The sequence below is a fragment of the Silurus meridionalis genome, chromosome 6 (genome assembly GCF_014805685.1).
Source record: "Silurus meridionalis isolate SWU-2019-XX chromosome 6, ASM1480568v1, whole genome shotgun sequence".
NCBI classification, from domain to species: Eukaryota; Metazoa; Chordata; class Actinopteri; order Siluriformes; family Siluridae; genus Silurus; species Silurus meridionalis.
The window spans coordinates 15,909,443-15,926,029 of record NC_060889.1 but is presented as its reverse complement, the minus strand read 5'-3'; the positions used below and the strand labels follow the sequence as shown (position 1 = coordinate 15,926,029).

General features: G+C 38.2%; 1 protein-coding gene across 1 annotated transcript in view; it reads left to right on the top strand.

Moving 5' to 3' along the window:
- The window catches only part of LOC124386836 (inactive ubiquitin carboxyl-terminal hydrolase 53), a 40,259-nt gene that overhangs the window by 3,417 nt on the left and 20,255 nt on the right, over positions 1-16,587 (top strand). The window contains 10 exon segments of the mRNA XM_046850819.1: positions 5,354-5,964; positions 6,738-6,830; positions 6,925-7,059; positions 8,527-8,640; positions 9,031-9,113; positions 9,371-9,470; positions 9,832-9,978; positions 12,400-12,549; positions 14,139-14,307; positions 15,365-15,514. Coding sequence (XP_046706775.1) covers positions 5,821-5,964; positions 6,738-6,830; positions 6,925-7,059; positions 8,527-8,640; positions 9,031-9,113; positions 9,371-9,470; positions 9,832-9,978; positions 12,400-12,549; positions 14,139-14,307; positions 15,365-15,514 — 1,285 coding nt within the window. The 5' untranslated portion in view covers positions 5,354-5,820.

Genomic DNA, 16,587 nt, shown 5'->3' with positions numbered 1-16,587 from the left:
AACAGCATACAGTACCTGCTAGTAGTTTGGTTATGTCATATGATGGACTTCCTGCCATTTTAGAATGTATTCCTTCCTCTCACCCACTGTTCCCTGGATATACTCCAGTTTGACTTATGACCCAGCCCAGAATAAAGTGTCTGGCATTGATGAATAAGGAAATTAATATATAATGAGAGTAATTAAATCAGGGAGACATTGGTAAATATATTACATGTCTTATGTGATGCCATATTTCACCTCTAATGCAGGTGTGTGGGTTTTATTTTAGACTGTTTTCTGTTATTGAACTCATTTGTCACTTGGAAGTGTGTCATTTATCACTTTATCACTTGGGAGTTTTTTAAGCAGCTAATAAGGTAGAATTATTTAAGTCATGGGAAGGTAACGGACTCAGCATGATGCTGCCATCAAGGAACTACAGGGTGTGCAAAGTGTATAGTGGAAATATATATTTGTGTATAAATAAAACTAACCGAGTGTGTTTGCTAAAATACACTATATTGACCAAAAATCCCAATTTACTGTTGCAATAACCTCCGGTCTTCTGGGAAGATGTTTTATTCCATTTTGGTGTGTAATTGTGGAGATTTGTGCTCTTTCAGCCATAAGGGCATTCATAAAGTCAGGTACCGATGTTGGATGAGGAGGCCTGGGGTGCAGTCAGCATTCCAATTCATCACAAAGCTGTTTAATAGGGTTGAGGCCGGAGCTGTGTAGCAGACCATTCAAGATCTTCTACTTCATCCCATCTAAACCATATCTTCATGGAGCTCACTTTGTGCAGTAAGGGAAAAAGTAATGCTACCACATCCAAAAGCAAACTATACAATTGTGGTCCTCCAACTTTGTGATAACATGACTGGAAAAGTGTTTCAATACTTTCACCCATATGGTGTATGGTTCACTATGAATGAGACTTTTGGAGCACCCTGCATGTTTGATATACAGCTGCACTGATCTAGGGATAATCTAATCTAATGTGGCTCCCTAATCTAAATAGCAAACGGACCAATTCTAAATTCCTTTTTCAGATGCAATTAGTCTCCTAAAGAGAGGTTTTTTTTTTTTTTTTCAAGTTAGTTGTTGCTATAGCTAGCATGTTGTTTCCTGGGCAGTGGATTTTCTCATGGTAATGATCAAAAGGCTTAATAAGGGGACTGCAGGAAGTTATCTCACATGCAGTCTTGCCCTCTGTAGGAAGGGTGCAGGCAGAGTTGTTTGGTTTAAGCGAGGGCTGATACGGTGACCTCATCTATTCCAACTGGTCATCAGAGGCAATAATAAGGAGAGATGTGGCATGTTTAGAAACCTGAGCTGCTTGGAATAGAATATGATAATGCTCTCTTATTGATGGTGTCATATTGAAGTATGTTGTTTTAGGTGTGGGAGTATGATTAGTCTGAATCTAGTTTAGAAAAAAAGCCAAGTCTTTCTGTGTAGGAGAGTGAAGCTTGAGTGTAGACATAAAATAGAATCCTCTCTGACTGTTGACCAGACCTATGCCCTGGAATCTCGAGTTGTCTGACATGAGTTACAGTTTAACACCCAGGGTGATATCATGATGGAACTAGAGTGTGAGCTGCAGTTGAGCAGGAAAAAAAAAGGTTTACTATCAGAGCTGTAATGTATTTCCCACTCTAATTGTGAATCATAATCATCTCACTGCAACAGCCATATTTTTTATTTTGATGCCCGGTTCCCATAGAATTGACAAATGTTGATTTGCTTACCAGTAATATTCGGTAAACTGTATGACCTTGGATTACTTAAATGACTAAATAAAATAATTTGGCATAGAGAGACATTTTTGTGGCACATTTCGTGTAGATGTCATCTGCTCTAATCCACTTGATTCAAATTTAATTCTTAATAATTTGCCAACACAGCGAGGCAGCCAAAAATAATTACTGGATAATGTGGGACTGATTATTACACAAGTCATGGTCTGTTTGGCAGCAGTGCCTGACTCTCTTTGAAATGCTTTTACTTCATCTGATGTCTACGCATAAGGGCTAAATTATGTAAATAAACCCGACCTGCGCTGCTACTGATATTAGATTAAAAAATACAAATAGGGGACTGGAAACTGTATTAAGTAATGTTTATTCGTCTCGCCTGGTCCCGGCCTTATCGCACTCTTCTGGTGATTTGGCACATTGATGTTTCTATCACCACAATTGCTTCTTGAAACCTTGTGGAAACAGTGAAAGTGTTTTTGTGGTGATTTACTGGTTGCCATGGTTGTTTTCTTTTTTCTTGAAAACCTCTTTAGCCCTTCAGTCATATGCAATACAATGCAAGTTTTATATGAATTAATTGTGTGCTGTTTTGTTCTAGACCAATTCACCCTTTATTGCAAATGCTTACTGTCTGATCCGGAGATGCATCTCCTGTCTCGAAGCACTGATTTTAATCCAAAATGCTGGAGGTCTTTGGCACAGTCAGGCTTAAGTGATCACCTTGGAATGCTGTTGCCATGGTCAGCAATAGCAGTGTTACAAACGTGCAGAGGGCCTCCAAGCCTCAGATAGAGGTTTTTTTTTGTTTTGTTTTGTTTTGTTTTGATGATTTTTATTTTGTTGATGTTTATCACATCTTGTTTGTTATGCTAACTTTGAAATCCAGTCTAGAGAAGCACACGGCTAGTGAAACTGCAAGCTTCCCACAGTGTCTCTTGGGAACCTTTTTGAAGTACAAATAATTCAAACATGTTGCTGGACTGGTTGGTAAATGAGTGTTTTTTGTGTGTGGCAAAATATCTGGTACTCATACATTTTCGCAGGGAAAATGCAAAAAACTTGATGTAGAGTTGAAGTAGCGATTATTTTTTACTGTACCATTTTATTTCAAACTGAGTAAGAGTACATTGGTAGTAATCATAATAGTAATGAAATGTGGAACCTACTTGGTATTCATTAGAGATGTTATGAAACATTGTGTCTGGCACTGCTTAGGATTCCCCAGTTTAAATAGAGCCCATAAAACCAAATACACTACAGGGTTATTCAAAAAGAATGAACCGAAATCATGACGCATTGCTTCAGTTCTCAAGCATCATGATGAATTGAGTCCGTGACCATCTAAAAGAGGAGTTATCTAAACTTTGAAGATCTGTTACAGGGGCGATGTAGTCGCTTCGTTCTTCCGGAAACGTTCAGTTGTCATATTGCGTAATGAAATCGGTTGATTTTTAGAATAAGCCTGTATTTTAGGTTCTGGGCTCATTCTTATTAGCATTATTTTGCTCATTGTTGGAGAGAGAATAGTTGATGTGGTGAATGAGTTTTGTTTCATTAGTGAAATAGTTCTTCTATGCAGTGTTTGAGGGTAATTATTTGTCAACTTATTTACATTTAAGTAGGGTTTTTTTTTTTAGACTTTCTTACGCTGCTAAAGTTTACCACTATATTGTTTGCTGTGGTGCGCTACTATCAACAAGCTCCTCACGTTTTTATGTTTAAGATGTTTAATCAGGTCACTTGTAGTGTAGAAAGATATTGACCCTGATATGTTCACAGAGCGCAGTTTGCTGTCTGCTATGCTTTGAATGCCAGCTTACATCCAGATTGCAGCCCTTTTCAGTCGTTTGTTCATTAGCTCAAGTCAAGTCAAGAAGCTTTTATTGTCATTTCAACCATATATAGCTGACGCAGTACACAGTGAAATGAAACAAACGTTCCTCCTGAACCCTGGTGCTACATACAACAATCACAGACAACAGAAAACACAGGATTAAGGACTAGAGTCCTCGCCACATAAAGTGCATGTGTGCAACCTGGTGCAAACAGTGCAAAGATGACACAAATACACAAAACACAGAATAGCTCTGCCAGTAAACCTGTTGTCAAAAGACAAAGTGAACAGTAGCAAAAATGTAAACTAAATGTTGTGCAAAAATGGCATGTAAACAGTTTATGGTAATGAAGTGATGTACTATGAGTGGTACAACAGTGTTCACTAGGCTAAAGTCACATTGGTATGGGATGCCAGTATCTCAGCATTTCGTTTTAGTACCAGTAAGAGTTACTGAGCACAATTTTAGGCTCTACCTGATATCAGTATTTAGCCATCGTTAGATTACAATTTACAGTTCACTAATTCAACTCTTATTTACTATAGGAACCCTTTAACAGATGTTGGAACTGAAAGCCTGAACAACTTGTCCATTCATTCTTTGGAAAAAGTACTCCAAACGAGAAAGGATTATACATTTCTTATTTTTGGCGAGTTTCACACCAAAGTAATCTTCTTTTTTTGTGTGTTGAAATTGACCAGATGTTCATTCCACAGTGTTAACCAAGGCTTAACCAGGAAGTGCGCATGGTTTGTGTGGACAAAAAAAATGAAGTGCTGCTATGCTACAGAGGACTGTTTATCCATCATAGTTTAAAGGTTAGCTTATAAGGGTACGCGCGTCTTACCAAAATGTGCTGCTGAGGCAAATGGTTTGGCAAGTTCATATAAACTTCCAGATATCAGGTCTTCACATGGAGAGCAAGCCAACCTAAAATATTTTCCTATCAGTCTCTGGAAGTTGGATCATTCTAGGCAGCAAAATGGATATCTGTTTATTTAAGGTAGCTTGAAGAGATTTTTGACATGGAATACATTAGTCAGTTAGGATGACTGATAGGGCAGAAGACATAACTTGTATGCAAGAAATAGGACTATGATGATAAAGACGATGGCGATGAAAGTATCTGAAGAGAAACAGCTGCTTAAGTGCTAATTATGTAAACGATTGTTTAAATAAATTAAGATTTTATGGAGAAGAGTGAGATACATGCAGTAACTGGATCTGGCTGATCATTCATTCAATCATCTGCAGTAAGAGTTTGATCTTCACCAGGGACACTGAATTTGAATCCATGCTAGGAAACACTAAGCATGAGGTGGGACCACACATTGGGTGGGGTGACAGTCCTTCAGAGGATACATACACACCTATTCACACACTCATTCACACTTGGGGGAATTTATCTTAGCCAATCCAACTTACTGACTTTTTTTTGGGATGTTATAGTAAACCCACAGGAAGTATGTTGTAATGGCAAACAAAAGAGTAAAATATGAGGAAAAGCAAAAAGAAGAGAATGTTTTCTTTCTGGTTAGTAAATACTTGTAACACAGTAAGTTAATCAGTTATCTTAAGTCACTACATAGAGAAGTGGAAGACAAGTTCCATGAGTTTATTTATCCTCTTACTTCTATGTAAACTGCTTTAAAAAGCTGGTGCTTGTTGCTGTACTCAGTGTGGATTTGTATATTATTAAAAAAAAATAAATGTGGCTCTGCTGATGTTTTCTTTTCTTAATCATATTTAACACTCTCCAACTTTCTTTTCTCTTAGGTTGGATTTTTTGAGTACTTATTATTAAAGTACTCATGGAGCAACACCTAGGATATGGGTGATTTCCCAAATGAGCTGCTAAACAATGAAAGTTCAGCTGTGGTCAAGGAATTATAAGGATCTGGATCCACTTGGGGGAATAAACAAATCTCATTAATGGAATAATCAAAACATTAAAAGACACAGGTGGACAAAATATCCACCATTTCTTGTAAAACCAGTGGGTCATTTGTTTTGGTTTGTGTAACCTTGGAGACCAAACTTTTATAGACTTCTCTGGACATCGGCCTCATGTGTGAAGCAGTCGCAAAATTCTACTCTGATGTTCAACAACGCTTTAGCTTCTGCTTGTGGAATTACCTAGCCTCCTATTGAAGAGGCTTATCCAGTTCAAGGAAATAACTCCTAACCTGTGTCAATAAAAGTGCCTTGCTTAACTAGAAGGCAGATTACCCTCAAACAGTCAAATGGCATGGGCAAAGTTCTTCAAAAAACCAGGGGGCAATCTTGGCAGGGGTTACCAGCCAGGATCTATGCTGTCCCTGGCTCCTACCAAAGGTCTTCTCAACGAACCAGGACAAAACAGCTGCTTCCTTAACAGTGCAGTGCAGGTATTTTTTTTATTTATTGTTTCTCCTCTCTGTATTTTCAGTGGCAACTTGTCATCTCGAACCTCCTGTTTTTTTTATTGTGTCATCTCCCTTGGGAATGTACATCTAGGTTTCGACCGACAAATATTTACTCCATCTTGACTCCCACTCTCAATCTCTCACAAGTGACTCAGAGGAGACACTTAGTCATGCTCCCAATCTGTCAACTTGTTACTAGAAGACGAGTTGTGGGTAAATGGGCACTATGACTGACCGTCTCCCACGTTGCTTCCTTTTTTTTCCCTTTCTTGTCTTTCGTAAATTTGTAACACGGTCATACTCTGGCGATGATTCAGCTCCACATGTCAAAGCTTCCTGTGACATGCAAGTGGGAGTGACCTGCAAAGGTGGAAAAAGATGTCTTTGGTGCTTTTAAGATAAAGATTTAATATTAATTGTTTTGAACTATTAAGTGCAAAGCAGAAAGCAAATGTGACCATATTTAATTTTTAATTTTTATTATTTTTCTTTACAATAATACAAGTATTTATATATTCCATTTGCTGGTACAGTTGACTCTGAGGAGTGACAAACACTCTGTATGTCCATGTGTATTGTGCAGTGTTTATGGGTTATGTTTGTATTGATTTATGTAATTCTTTTCATGTTTTTTATTTTAATTTTTTATTTTGAAGTCACATTTATATAATTTTGTTTAGGGTCATACCAGTTACATAAAGACATAGAACTGTGTGTCCTAGGTAACTTTTAACATTCTCATATCCCCAACAAAGGTGCTGTGGCAGCTTGACATCTTTAGACGAAGTCTACGGCAAGTTCCTAACCATTACTGCTTAGGGGAAGCCTGCATCTTCTGTGCATTAAAGGTACTTTCCTCAAAGCACAAAAAAGCTCTTGATGTAAAGGACTATATCCTCAGCTGGTGCTTTTATGAAGGTCTTGTATTGTTTTCTTTTATAGGGAATATTCTCACAGTTTAAGGACAGCAGAGAGCGAGCGCTTCCTTCAGACAACCTGCGTGTTGCACTAGCAGAGACTTTTAAGGATGAGCAACGTTTCCAGTTGGGCTTTATGGACGATGCCGCAGAATGTTTTGTAAGTGTGTGACTAATAGAGAGAGCGGTAAAGGACACATCATAGCAGACATCATGACAAACTTCCTCAAATCTTATTTTTGGTTTTTTTATTTTGGTCTGTGCAGTGTAATACGGCTTTTACTCATTTTTATAATTAGGTCCATTTTTTTCTGTTTTGGAAAAAATAACAATGTAAAATCTTTTTTTTTCTTTTTTTTTTTTTTTTAAATGTCATTGAGATACTAGAGACAAGTCTGTGTACACTGCATTATATTGTTCCAGGCTCTACAGGCTTTCCAATTCAGTCTCCGTACCCAAGGGATTGAAGTACGTATTGTCTACCTGTAAGCCTGTATAGGATTTTTCTCAAGCAGCATAATTGCAATAAACCTGCTTAGCAAGGGGACCTGTAATCATCATTACTTTCACAGTGCTATACAGAGTAGGTCATTAGCTCTGTATACATCCATTTACAGTACTGCCACACATAACAAGAAACTCAATGAAGTCTTTCTATCAGAGCTTAGGTGGGATGCAGACTAATCAGTATACAAGGCGGTTGTTTCTGACACCACTGCAGTTTGCAACGGTGCTTTTGTTGATCCTATTGTCAGCTTAAATTTCTCTGTTTACGTGTAAACAACCAAGGAGAAACTACTGCAGTCACCCCATTATGAAGAGCTGATTCAGATTCAGGATGTGTTGTCTGAAAGAGTGTATGAGGAGATAATGATAAACTTGGAGAAGCTTTTGTTTACCATGTGTCCAGTTATTCACTGACACCAAAACAGTCTAGTTGACAGTGTCATTATTATAACTCGGGTAACTTCTTAAATAATTAACCAGCTGTAAAGATGCCTGATTAAGATTTTTTTTTTTTCATTTCATCAGGGGACCTTGTTTTGTTATGGTATTCTATAATATGTGAACTAAAATATGCTTATTTTGCATGTTTCTTTACTAAAAGTCAAATTCTAGCGTTTTGTAACTCTATTGACCCCCTAAAATTGGAAATGGAGGAAATTACAGTTAAACATTACATTCTTTTTGCACCACAGTGTGGTGGTTACCAATTACCAGTGGGGTTATGTAGCTAATACCTGATGCTAAAATAAATTGCTTATGTCTGTACTGTATATGTCACAGTGATATTTAGTTAGTCAATAACTATTTTCTAAACTAAAATTTTCCACCATGTCTCATTGAGAATTGGGATCTTTTCATGATTAAATAGTAAATAAACTATTTCCATATGCTTGTATATTATTGGCTTCTTAAACCCAGGAGGTCAATTATATGATATTCAGAAAACCTTTCATTTAGTGTTTGTTTATTAATTTCTTTGCACTTAAATGCCAAACGCAAGTCAATGTATTACCAATGGATAGTATTAACAATGGAAAGTATTGTCTTGTCTTTTTTCCCTCCTATTTTTCCCCCATGTGTAATTCCAATACATGGCATGTGTTTATTCTTGTGTCTAAAGGAAAACATTCTAGAGAGGATACACCTCCATATTGTTCCTGATGCCGATATAGACGCCTGCACATCCAAAATCTGCATCACGCATCAGAAGTTTGCTATGACTCTATACGAACAGGTATAGCCTAAAGAAGCACGTGCACTGTTCGGCTGATTAGGAATATGTGCAGCTTTTTAGGACCCCATTCATTTCTTTCTGGTTTTATTTATTTATTTATTTATTTATTGTTATGGTAGCCTTCCTATAGATTACTGGTATCAATGACATTTACAGTGGCTAAAACTGATGATTGTGCTGTATTCAGCATGCTGTGTTTATAGTGTAGAAAGTGTTTGGCAAAGAAACCAATTGAATCTTGCCTAAACAACAAAGTCCCCTACGGTATAATGACATGGCTGCTGAAGTAATTAGCATTTAGCCGTTGCCAGGTGGCACCTACTGTAGCTGACTGTGTGTGTGTGTGTGTGTGTGTGTGTGTGTGTGTGTGCATGTGTGTGTGCTCGGCAGGCTGTATGTCGAAGCTGTGGAGCCTCCTCTGACCCTCTGCCTTTCACTCAGTTAGTGCATTATGTTTCCACCACAGCTCTTCGGTAAGCTGAAATTCTCTTCTGCATCTGACACTACATGAGCTGAATCCAGAACACAACATCTGTACTTTGTATATTTAAAAGATTTAAACAGCCTTTAAGAGTGTATATCTAATGTATCGCAAAGATCTTTGTGATGGCATTTCAGAATGCTTTTAGATTTAGATTTCAGATTTTAATATTTAGCCATTATGTCTTAAAGCTCATTTAGCCATTTGCCTCTCACTCTTTCTTTCTCTCCTCATTGTTTTACTGCTCAGTCAAAAGTTCTTTGAGAGGAAGGAAGATAAGCCACGTTCGGACATGTTTGGTGAACTGCTCCAAGCAGCCAGTACGATTGGAGACCAGCGCGAATGTCCAGTAGGTGATTTCTTGTGTGATTTCATGCTTTACATGAATAAAAATGTAATGTCAGTAATTATGAGGAAAAAAAAAAGTGCATGTGTGTGTGTATATATAGGTATATACTACCATATGAATAAATATAAAAATCTGAGACTTATCATAACCTTTTATCCCCAGTTTAAGTCATCATGACTTAAGACTAACCTTTTACAGTTGTAGTTTTTTCTTCTAAAGCCTCAATTTGTTGTCCTGTATTTTTTTATGTTGTTTGCATTGATACTTTTAAGCTGTGTAGAAATTAATATTTTGGACTGCTAATCTATATTCTGTACATATAAGTGTTTTGTCTTAACAACTGTTTGTGTCTTTTCACCAGAGTAAGTGTGGTCAGATGATCACGATCCGGCGCGTCTTGATGAACTCGCCAGAAATAGTCACCATTGGTTTTGTGTGGGACTCGGAGCAGTCTGACCTGATGGATGACGTCTTCAGGACTCTTAGACCAAGCCTTAGCCTCTCAGGGGTAATCCTGAAATAACACACACAGATTTACAAAGTCTGCTTTGGTTTTGATGCAAGATTTTTAAAGACAATCTAAAGTTCATGTTTGGTCAGCACAGTGGCTGGCTGTGCCAGCAGATTAGTCCAGTCTGATTATGCTTATAACAAGACCAGGCCAAATTACACCACTGTCAGCAACAATGTAGTTCTGTCAGTGTAAAGTTTTCTGCATCTGCTTTATGATGTACAAAACTTTACACTGTCAGCAACAATGTAGTTCTGTCAGTGTAAAGTTTTCTGCATCTGCTTTATGATGTACATGCTTTTCACAACATTTACATTTATAGCATTTTGCCAACCATTTTTTTTACACCATACAGGGACATACAGTTATTTCAGTTATACAACTGTGCAAGTGAGGGTTAAGGTCTGTGCTGGGATTTGAACCTCTGACCTTTCTATCAGAAGTCTAACATCTGACCCAGTGAGCTAACACTTCTCTAAACCATCATCGTTTCCTCCTCATTTACTGCAGTCAGTGTAGTTTTGATGAAATAGCTATTAAAAGAGATGTGTTTGACCTCACAGAAGTTCAGCCGAAACACAGAGATGTTTATTTTGGTGTAGCTAAGCTAATGTGAGAAACTCAGATTTCATCTCCTTCATAAGACTGATGTTGTCAGGCAGCTTCGTGGGTGGAGTTGGCCTACACTGGCGACCAGACCTCTGATGACGGGTCATCTGGTGTGTGTTTGTGTCATCTGCTGTGTGGGTGTCATCCACGGTGTCTCTTATTTTCTCTATAAGGCTATAGGTCATCAGCTTTGTGTAGCAAAAAGGTCTAGGGCTTGGCTTCTTACAAGGTTTTATACAGCCATATTTTCTTAAATATTCCGCCTTTTCCCAATCAAGACATTTTTCCCCTGGGGGCATGAAAGCGCACATTCCTCCCAACGCCCTGTTCTCTGGATCTGAACACCCCACGGTAGTGAGTTAGTCTTTCAGGAAGCCTACGGGTGACTACAAAGGCCACAATTCATACTTCAGATGTTCATGTGATGCTGGCGGGTGAGCAGGAAAATAGTTCCCCTCCTGTGCTATGAGCCATTGTTTAGGATGTTTCCATAAAAAAAAAAAATCAGCACATGGGGAACTAAGGCTGGAGAACAAAGTGACCCTGGTCTTGTGCAAGCTGATTTTACTCTTTTCATTAGGGGGCTTAAGAGTTTCATAATGCAGGCAAGACCTTAATCTTATTATTAAAGACTTTTTATCCTGCAGAAAAGCAGTTCTGTGGACTAGGGCTTGCACAAAAATATTGTAAAGAGATTTTTTTATTTTTTTATTTCAGTTTGTTTCTTAGCGCAGTTCTATTCACAAGCAGTGATTCATATTAATGAAATTTGCACCAACATCATCAATAATTATTATTAATTTTATTCTATTCTATTATTAACTAATATGAGTAAATTTTGGATTTAAATTCTCGGTTGTAAACACACAAGGACTAAGGGGGTGAAATGAACGAATGGGGTGCCGTCACTTCATTAACCGTCCGTGTAAAAACATCAAAAAAGTTCCGTTTGGTGTCCAGATGATTTATGTAATTTAAAACACCATAATTACTTTAAATCTTTTACAAGTATATTTTGTCTGCATGCTCTATTTTGAGTTTAGTTTAACTAATAATAAACATTGGCATAAAGCATCCATATTTGTTCATGCCCATGTTGATAAGAGGATTAAAAACTTGAAAAGTATTAATTTAAGGTACATTTAAACAGATTGAAATGTGTGATTAAGTTGTAATTAATCGTGAGTTAACTCACAATCATGCGAATAATCGCGATCAAATATTTGAATCGATTGACAGCCCTAATATTGATATGACATGAGGTTCAGTTACCAGCATGACACTAAAACAGCTAGTAATAATGGCTATTTTTACTTAAGTACATGTCAGAGCCCAAACTTCTTTACTTTAACTTGAGTAAAAAAAAAGTGTAGTCAGTACTTCAACTTTTACCATGGTCTTTTAAAACATGAGTATCTGTACTTCAACTTGAGTGAAGGATCCACAAGTGACCTTATATGTTGTTCTCAATATTTATTGAACTAGCGGCTAATATTGATGGTTCCCTCTTTAGTTTGGGGAGATACATCCTAATGTCATCATTGGTAAACATAATTTATGTGGTGAATTTAAAAAAAAATTATGTGTGGTGTTATTTACAAATATCTAAGCCAATGTAGAGTAATGTAACATACACATATCAGAGAGAAGTGATGCAGAATCATGGTCTCAAGTCACACTTCCTATTTCATCAAGAACTGTGCAGAATTCAGAAATGTACACGATTCTTTTTATCAGCTCTGTAAAACAAGCTGTTCAAGGTTTAAAGAAGTCATGTTGCGAATATAATATCTCCCCCTCTTTCTTCAGCTTTTTTACCATGTCACAGATGAACAAGCCAAAAAGAGCGACCTGCAGCTAGTCGGGATGATCTGCTACACGAGCAAACACTACTGCACCTTTGCTTTTCACAGCAAGTCTTCCAAATGGTTCTTCTTTGATGATGCCATGGTGAAAGAGGTGTGTGCCTTATTTACATGAAGTAGAATAAAGAATAATTGCACTGTACCTTGGCAAATATTTACCAGCTTCAGGATGCATTCCTGCTTGTGCTTGTTTGAAAAAGAACAGTTCTAAACATGAGCCAAGAACCTGGCATATTCTTGGCATATTGCAAATACAATTTATAACTTCAGTGGTTATTATTAAGTACATCTACTTGTACTTTATGTACATATAATCCAGAAAACAACCCTCTCCATTCACCTCACATGAACCAGCTCACTCCTTACACAGTACACCCATGGTTTTATTTTCATATAATTTCTGTAACTGTACACTGAAGGTTTGTGTTCTCTCTCAGACCAATTACACGCAGAACCGGTTCCTACTCTCGCTTTACATGCAGAACTTAATTCCTAAACTGTTACCAATTTTCCATAAACATTAACTAATAATGCGCTTGTGGGAGTGCGTGTGCCGAGACGCACAGGCGAGTCGGCTGGCTCTGGAGCTCTTTATCAATCTATCAGCAGTGCAGCGCTTGTGCTGTGTGTGCACTTCAACGCTTGCCTGGCTGAAAGTGCTCGTCTCTCCAGAAAAGATGAATTACCCCTCTCTCTCACACTCGCACACACTCGCACACACACACACACACACACACACACACACACACCAGTGAATATTGCACTGGGACAGGTGCGATATGTTTTTTTTTTTCTTAAAGTAGTAGAGAATAAGTCTTTTAACGTCTAATTAAATAAGTACACTGTTTCATTTCATCTGCTTTCTAGCCTCTGTGTGCATTTCAGCCTTCTGTATGGACATTAATTTTTTATATTCCAGAGGTCTAACTACTACAATGTGTACCTCTCTAGTGTACACACTTGTGTCTTGATTGTTCAGTAATCCCATTATTGGGTTCATAATGTACATGTGCTATGCTTTAGGATACCATTACCCTTCTTCTACAGTCTGCCGATCCTGCTTCACGGTCTGCTTAGAATAAATAAACCATTTCAGATTCAGTTTTTCAGATTCTGTTAATTAAGTAGCAAGGTTTCGTCGAATACTTATACACACTCAACTATCTATTAAAAAATGTTCATCCCTCCCACTTTTTATTCTAGCTTTTCATTTGTGGCCACGTTGACTGTATGTTTGCATGTCCGGTTAAATACTTAATAAGCAGGATACAAGGTTTAAGGCGGGGTGGTCATGCTAGGGCTAGTGCCACTGCCTCGGTTCGTGATTTCTACAGGTTTCCCCCCCAACCTCCAGTTGCCAGTGGGTAAATTAGAAAATAGAAATTTTAAATATGTGCAAGTGAGTGTGTGAACCTGTGTGGTACCCTGCAAAAGACTGACATCCCATCTAGACTGTTTTCTTTATTCACACCCAGTGTTCCCAGGATAAAATCAGAATCCAGCTCAACCTTGAGAAACCTGATACTGTTTACTAAATATGAATGAACAAGACTAGCAGATTTGTGCCTAATCTTAGCAGATTTACTCAATTCTTTGTGTGTGTGTGTGTGTGTGTGTGTGTGTGTGTGTGTGTGTGTGTGTGTGTGTGTGTGTGTGTTTGTGTCGGTCTGGGTGTTTGTACAGGTGGGCTCTAAATGGAAGGATGTTGTTACTAAATGCATCCGAGGACACTTTCAGCCGCTGCTCTTGTTTTACTCTGATCCTGAGGGGAGCGCCGTGAGAGGAGCTGAGGTCCCTCGGACTGAAAGCTCAGCAAGCCATCACAAGCCCTCAGCTAATGATGAAATCCCAGGTAGAGAAAATAGTACAGTGTTTATTACAGTGAGAATATAAGTGAACATGTAAAGCTTTATATATTTTTAAAGCATTCTTTTTGGATCCTCCATGTCTCGTAAGTGAGACAAATGAGAGCTGGTTTCTAGGCTCTAACGTCCTGATTTGACCCCGAGCAACCCAGCAGGCTTAGTGACCTTTTGGTAAAACGTGACCTATTTGTACACAGCTGGTGCGGGATAAAAACATTTCAGCTTGATTAGTGCTGATTTAGCCGCGTCAGTTGGCGCTGATGTTCATGCTCTGTGGGCCTCTGTGATGAACTGCTAAACTTTAGACTTAATAAAGCATTACAAATAAATAGAATCCTGTGCAGGTGGGTAATTAGAGCTGGACTTTGTGTGTATGTGTGTGTGTGTGCACAACATTAAGAGGGACAAACAGTGATACGATTAATCTGAGCTCATGTATTGATCATGCAAATTGACTTCTGTATGTTGCTTTTGCTGTCAGTGCAGTCAGTTTACATTTGCCACTTTGATAATTCTCTGGTGCCATGTGCCATCTATGTAGATTTTTAAAACATACTAAGTTGAAAAAAATATTAAATAGTTTGCCATGTGTTCTTGACAGTAGGCTTCGCTTATGATTATAAACTGGTTCAGTGACTAATGATCAAGATGACGGTGTCTTACACATATTGCCTCTAAAAGTTATAGCTCTATTTGAAAACTTGTGTCTGCTTTAAAAAACAGACTACATAACACTGACCGGGACAGAGGGCAGACTAAAAGCTGATGTACCGTGCACTGAGTGCGCTACTGCATTCATGTGGAAGTAATACGTGTTGGTGTTCTTAGTACTTTCACTGAAAGATGAACTATGTGTCGACCTTGCATACCCTGAACGACAACCCGCAAAGAGTACATAAGAAATTTTGATGGTTTGATATGCCATTTTAAAATGTCACTAACGACCATGTTTTGGAGTGGTATAATGTATTCATTTAGGGTGCAATGGTTTGTCTTAATTTTATTTCTCTCTGTGTGTTTGAATACGCACATATGCACACACAGGCACCCCGCAGCCAGGCATCAAGAAGCTGGAACTGACCCGAGAAAACCTCAGTGCTCTGTTGTCAGGTCAGGGTACTTTAAAGCATAAGAGCCAGCCACTGTCGGCATTCAAGCGTGGCACGAACCAGACCAGCGGCGGAAGAGGACCAGGTAGAGAATAAAACAAGCAGCAGCACACAGTATAAACCTAAAAGAAGCCTATGACTGATTAACACTGTCCATGTATAAAACCCTTCTTTTTGTCATTTTATCAGAGTGCTGAGGAGAATGTTGCCCATTTTATTGCTTAAGATGAAAAGTTTTTCCTGTTGCTGTTCCATTTTTACGAGAGGGCTTGACAAGAAATGTAAAATCCTATTAGCAGGCAGTTCTTTTCTTATATATATATATATATAGTGTAGCAAGGTCCAAAGTACAGCATTGTTGATTCTGCCAGTAATAACTCTGACAGTATGATTTGTTTTCATACAGTTTATCCTGAAGGTTTTAGTAGAGAGGAATGGCTTGAGGAAATGTGGGCATCCAATGGAAATCCAATAAAGAACGGAAAAGGACAGCATGTTCTTATTGGACATTCCTCTCTTGTTACCATCTGTATTTAGATTAAGCCTCCTTTATGATTGTCAATATTATTTCAATAATGAAAGCTTTCATCTGACCTTAAAGGATTTTTATTTTAATTTTTTCACCTCGAGTTATCCGAGGTATCTGTTCTGGCTCAGAAACGAAACTAATAAAGCAAGGCTGAGCTTTGAAGGGGTTCAGCTCAGCAGTTTTTCAGAGGACATTTCCTACTGTACGAGACGCAATGTTTTTATTCTAGTGCGACAAAATACCTTGTTAGGTCATCACATGACTTGCTTCACTCTGACGTAAATATTGTTGCGCATATACAGTATATGCTGATTTTCCTCTTTTTTTTTTTGTTTGTTTGTTTGTTTGTTTGTTTAAAAATCATGTGATTTAGACAAGTTCCTTTCCAATGTCAGTTGCTTACAAATATAAGCCTGGAAGGGTGTTGGTTTGAACGTGCTTCCTGAACAAGGTGCATGACGTGTGCTAATGCACATTTCGCAATCTCATCCAGCCTCAGTACATTTTGGGAGAAATGCTGCCTGACTGGCTGCGTGAGTGTGTAGCTGCCCTGCTGAATCAGAATGTTTCGTCAAGCAGGGCACACTCCTCTCTTGTCAGCACATTGCATAGCTCATGTTTCCCCAATG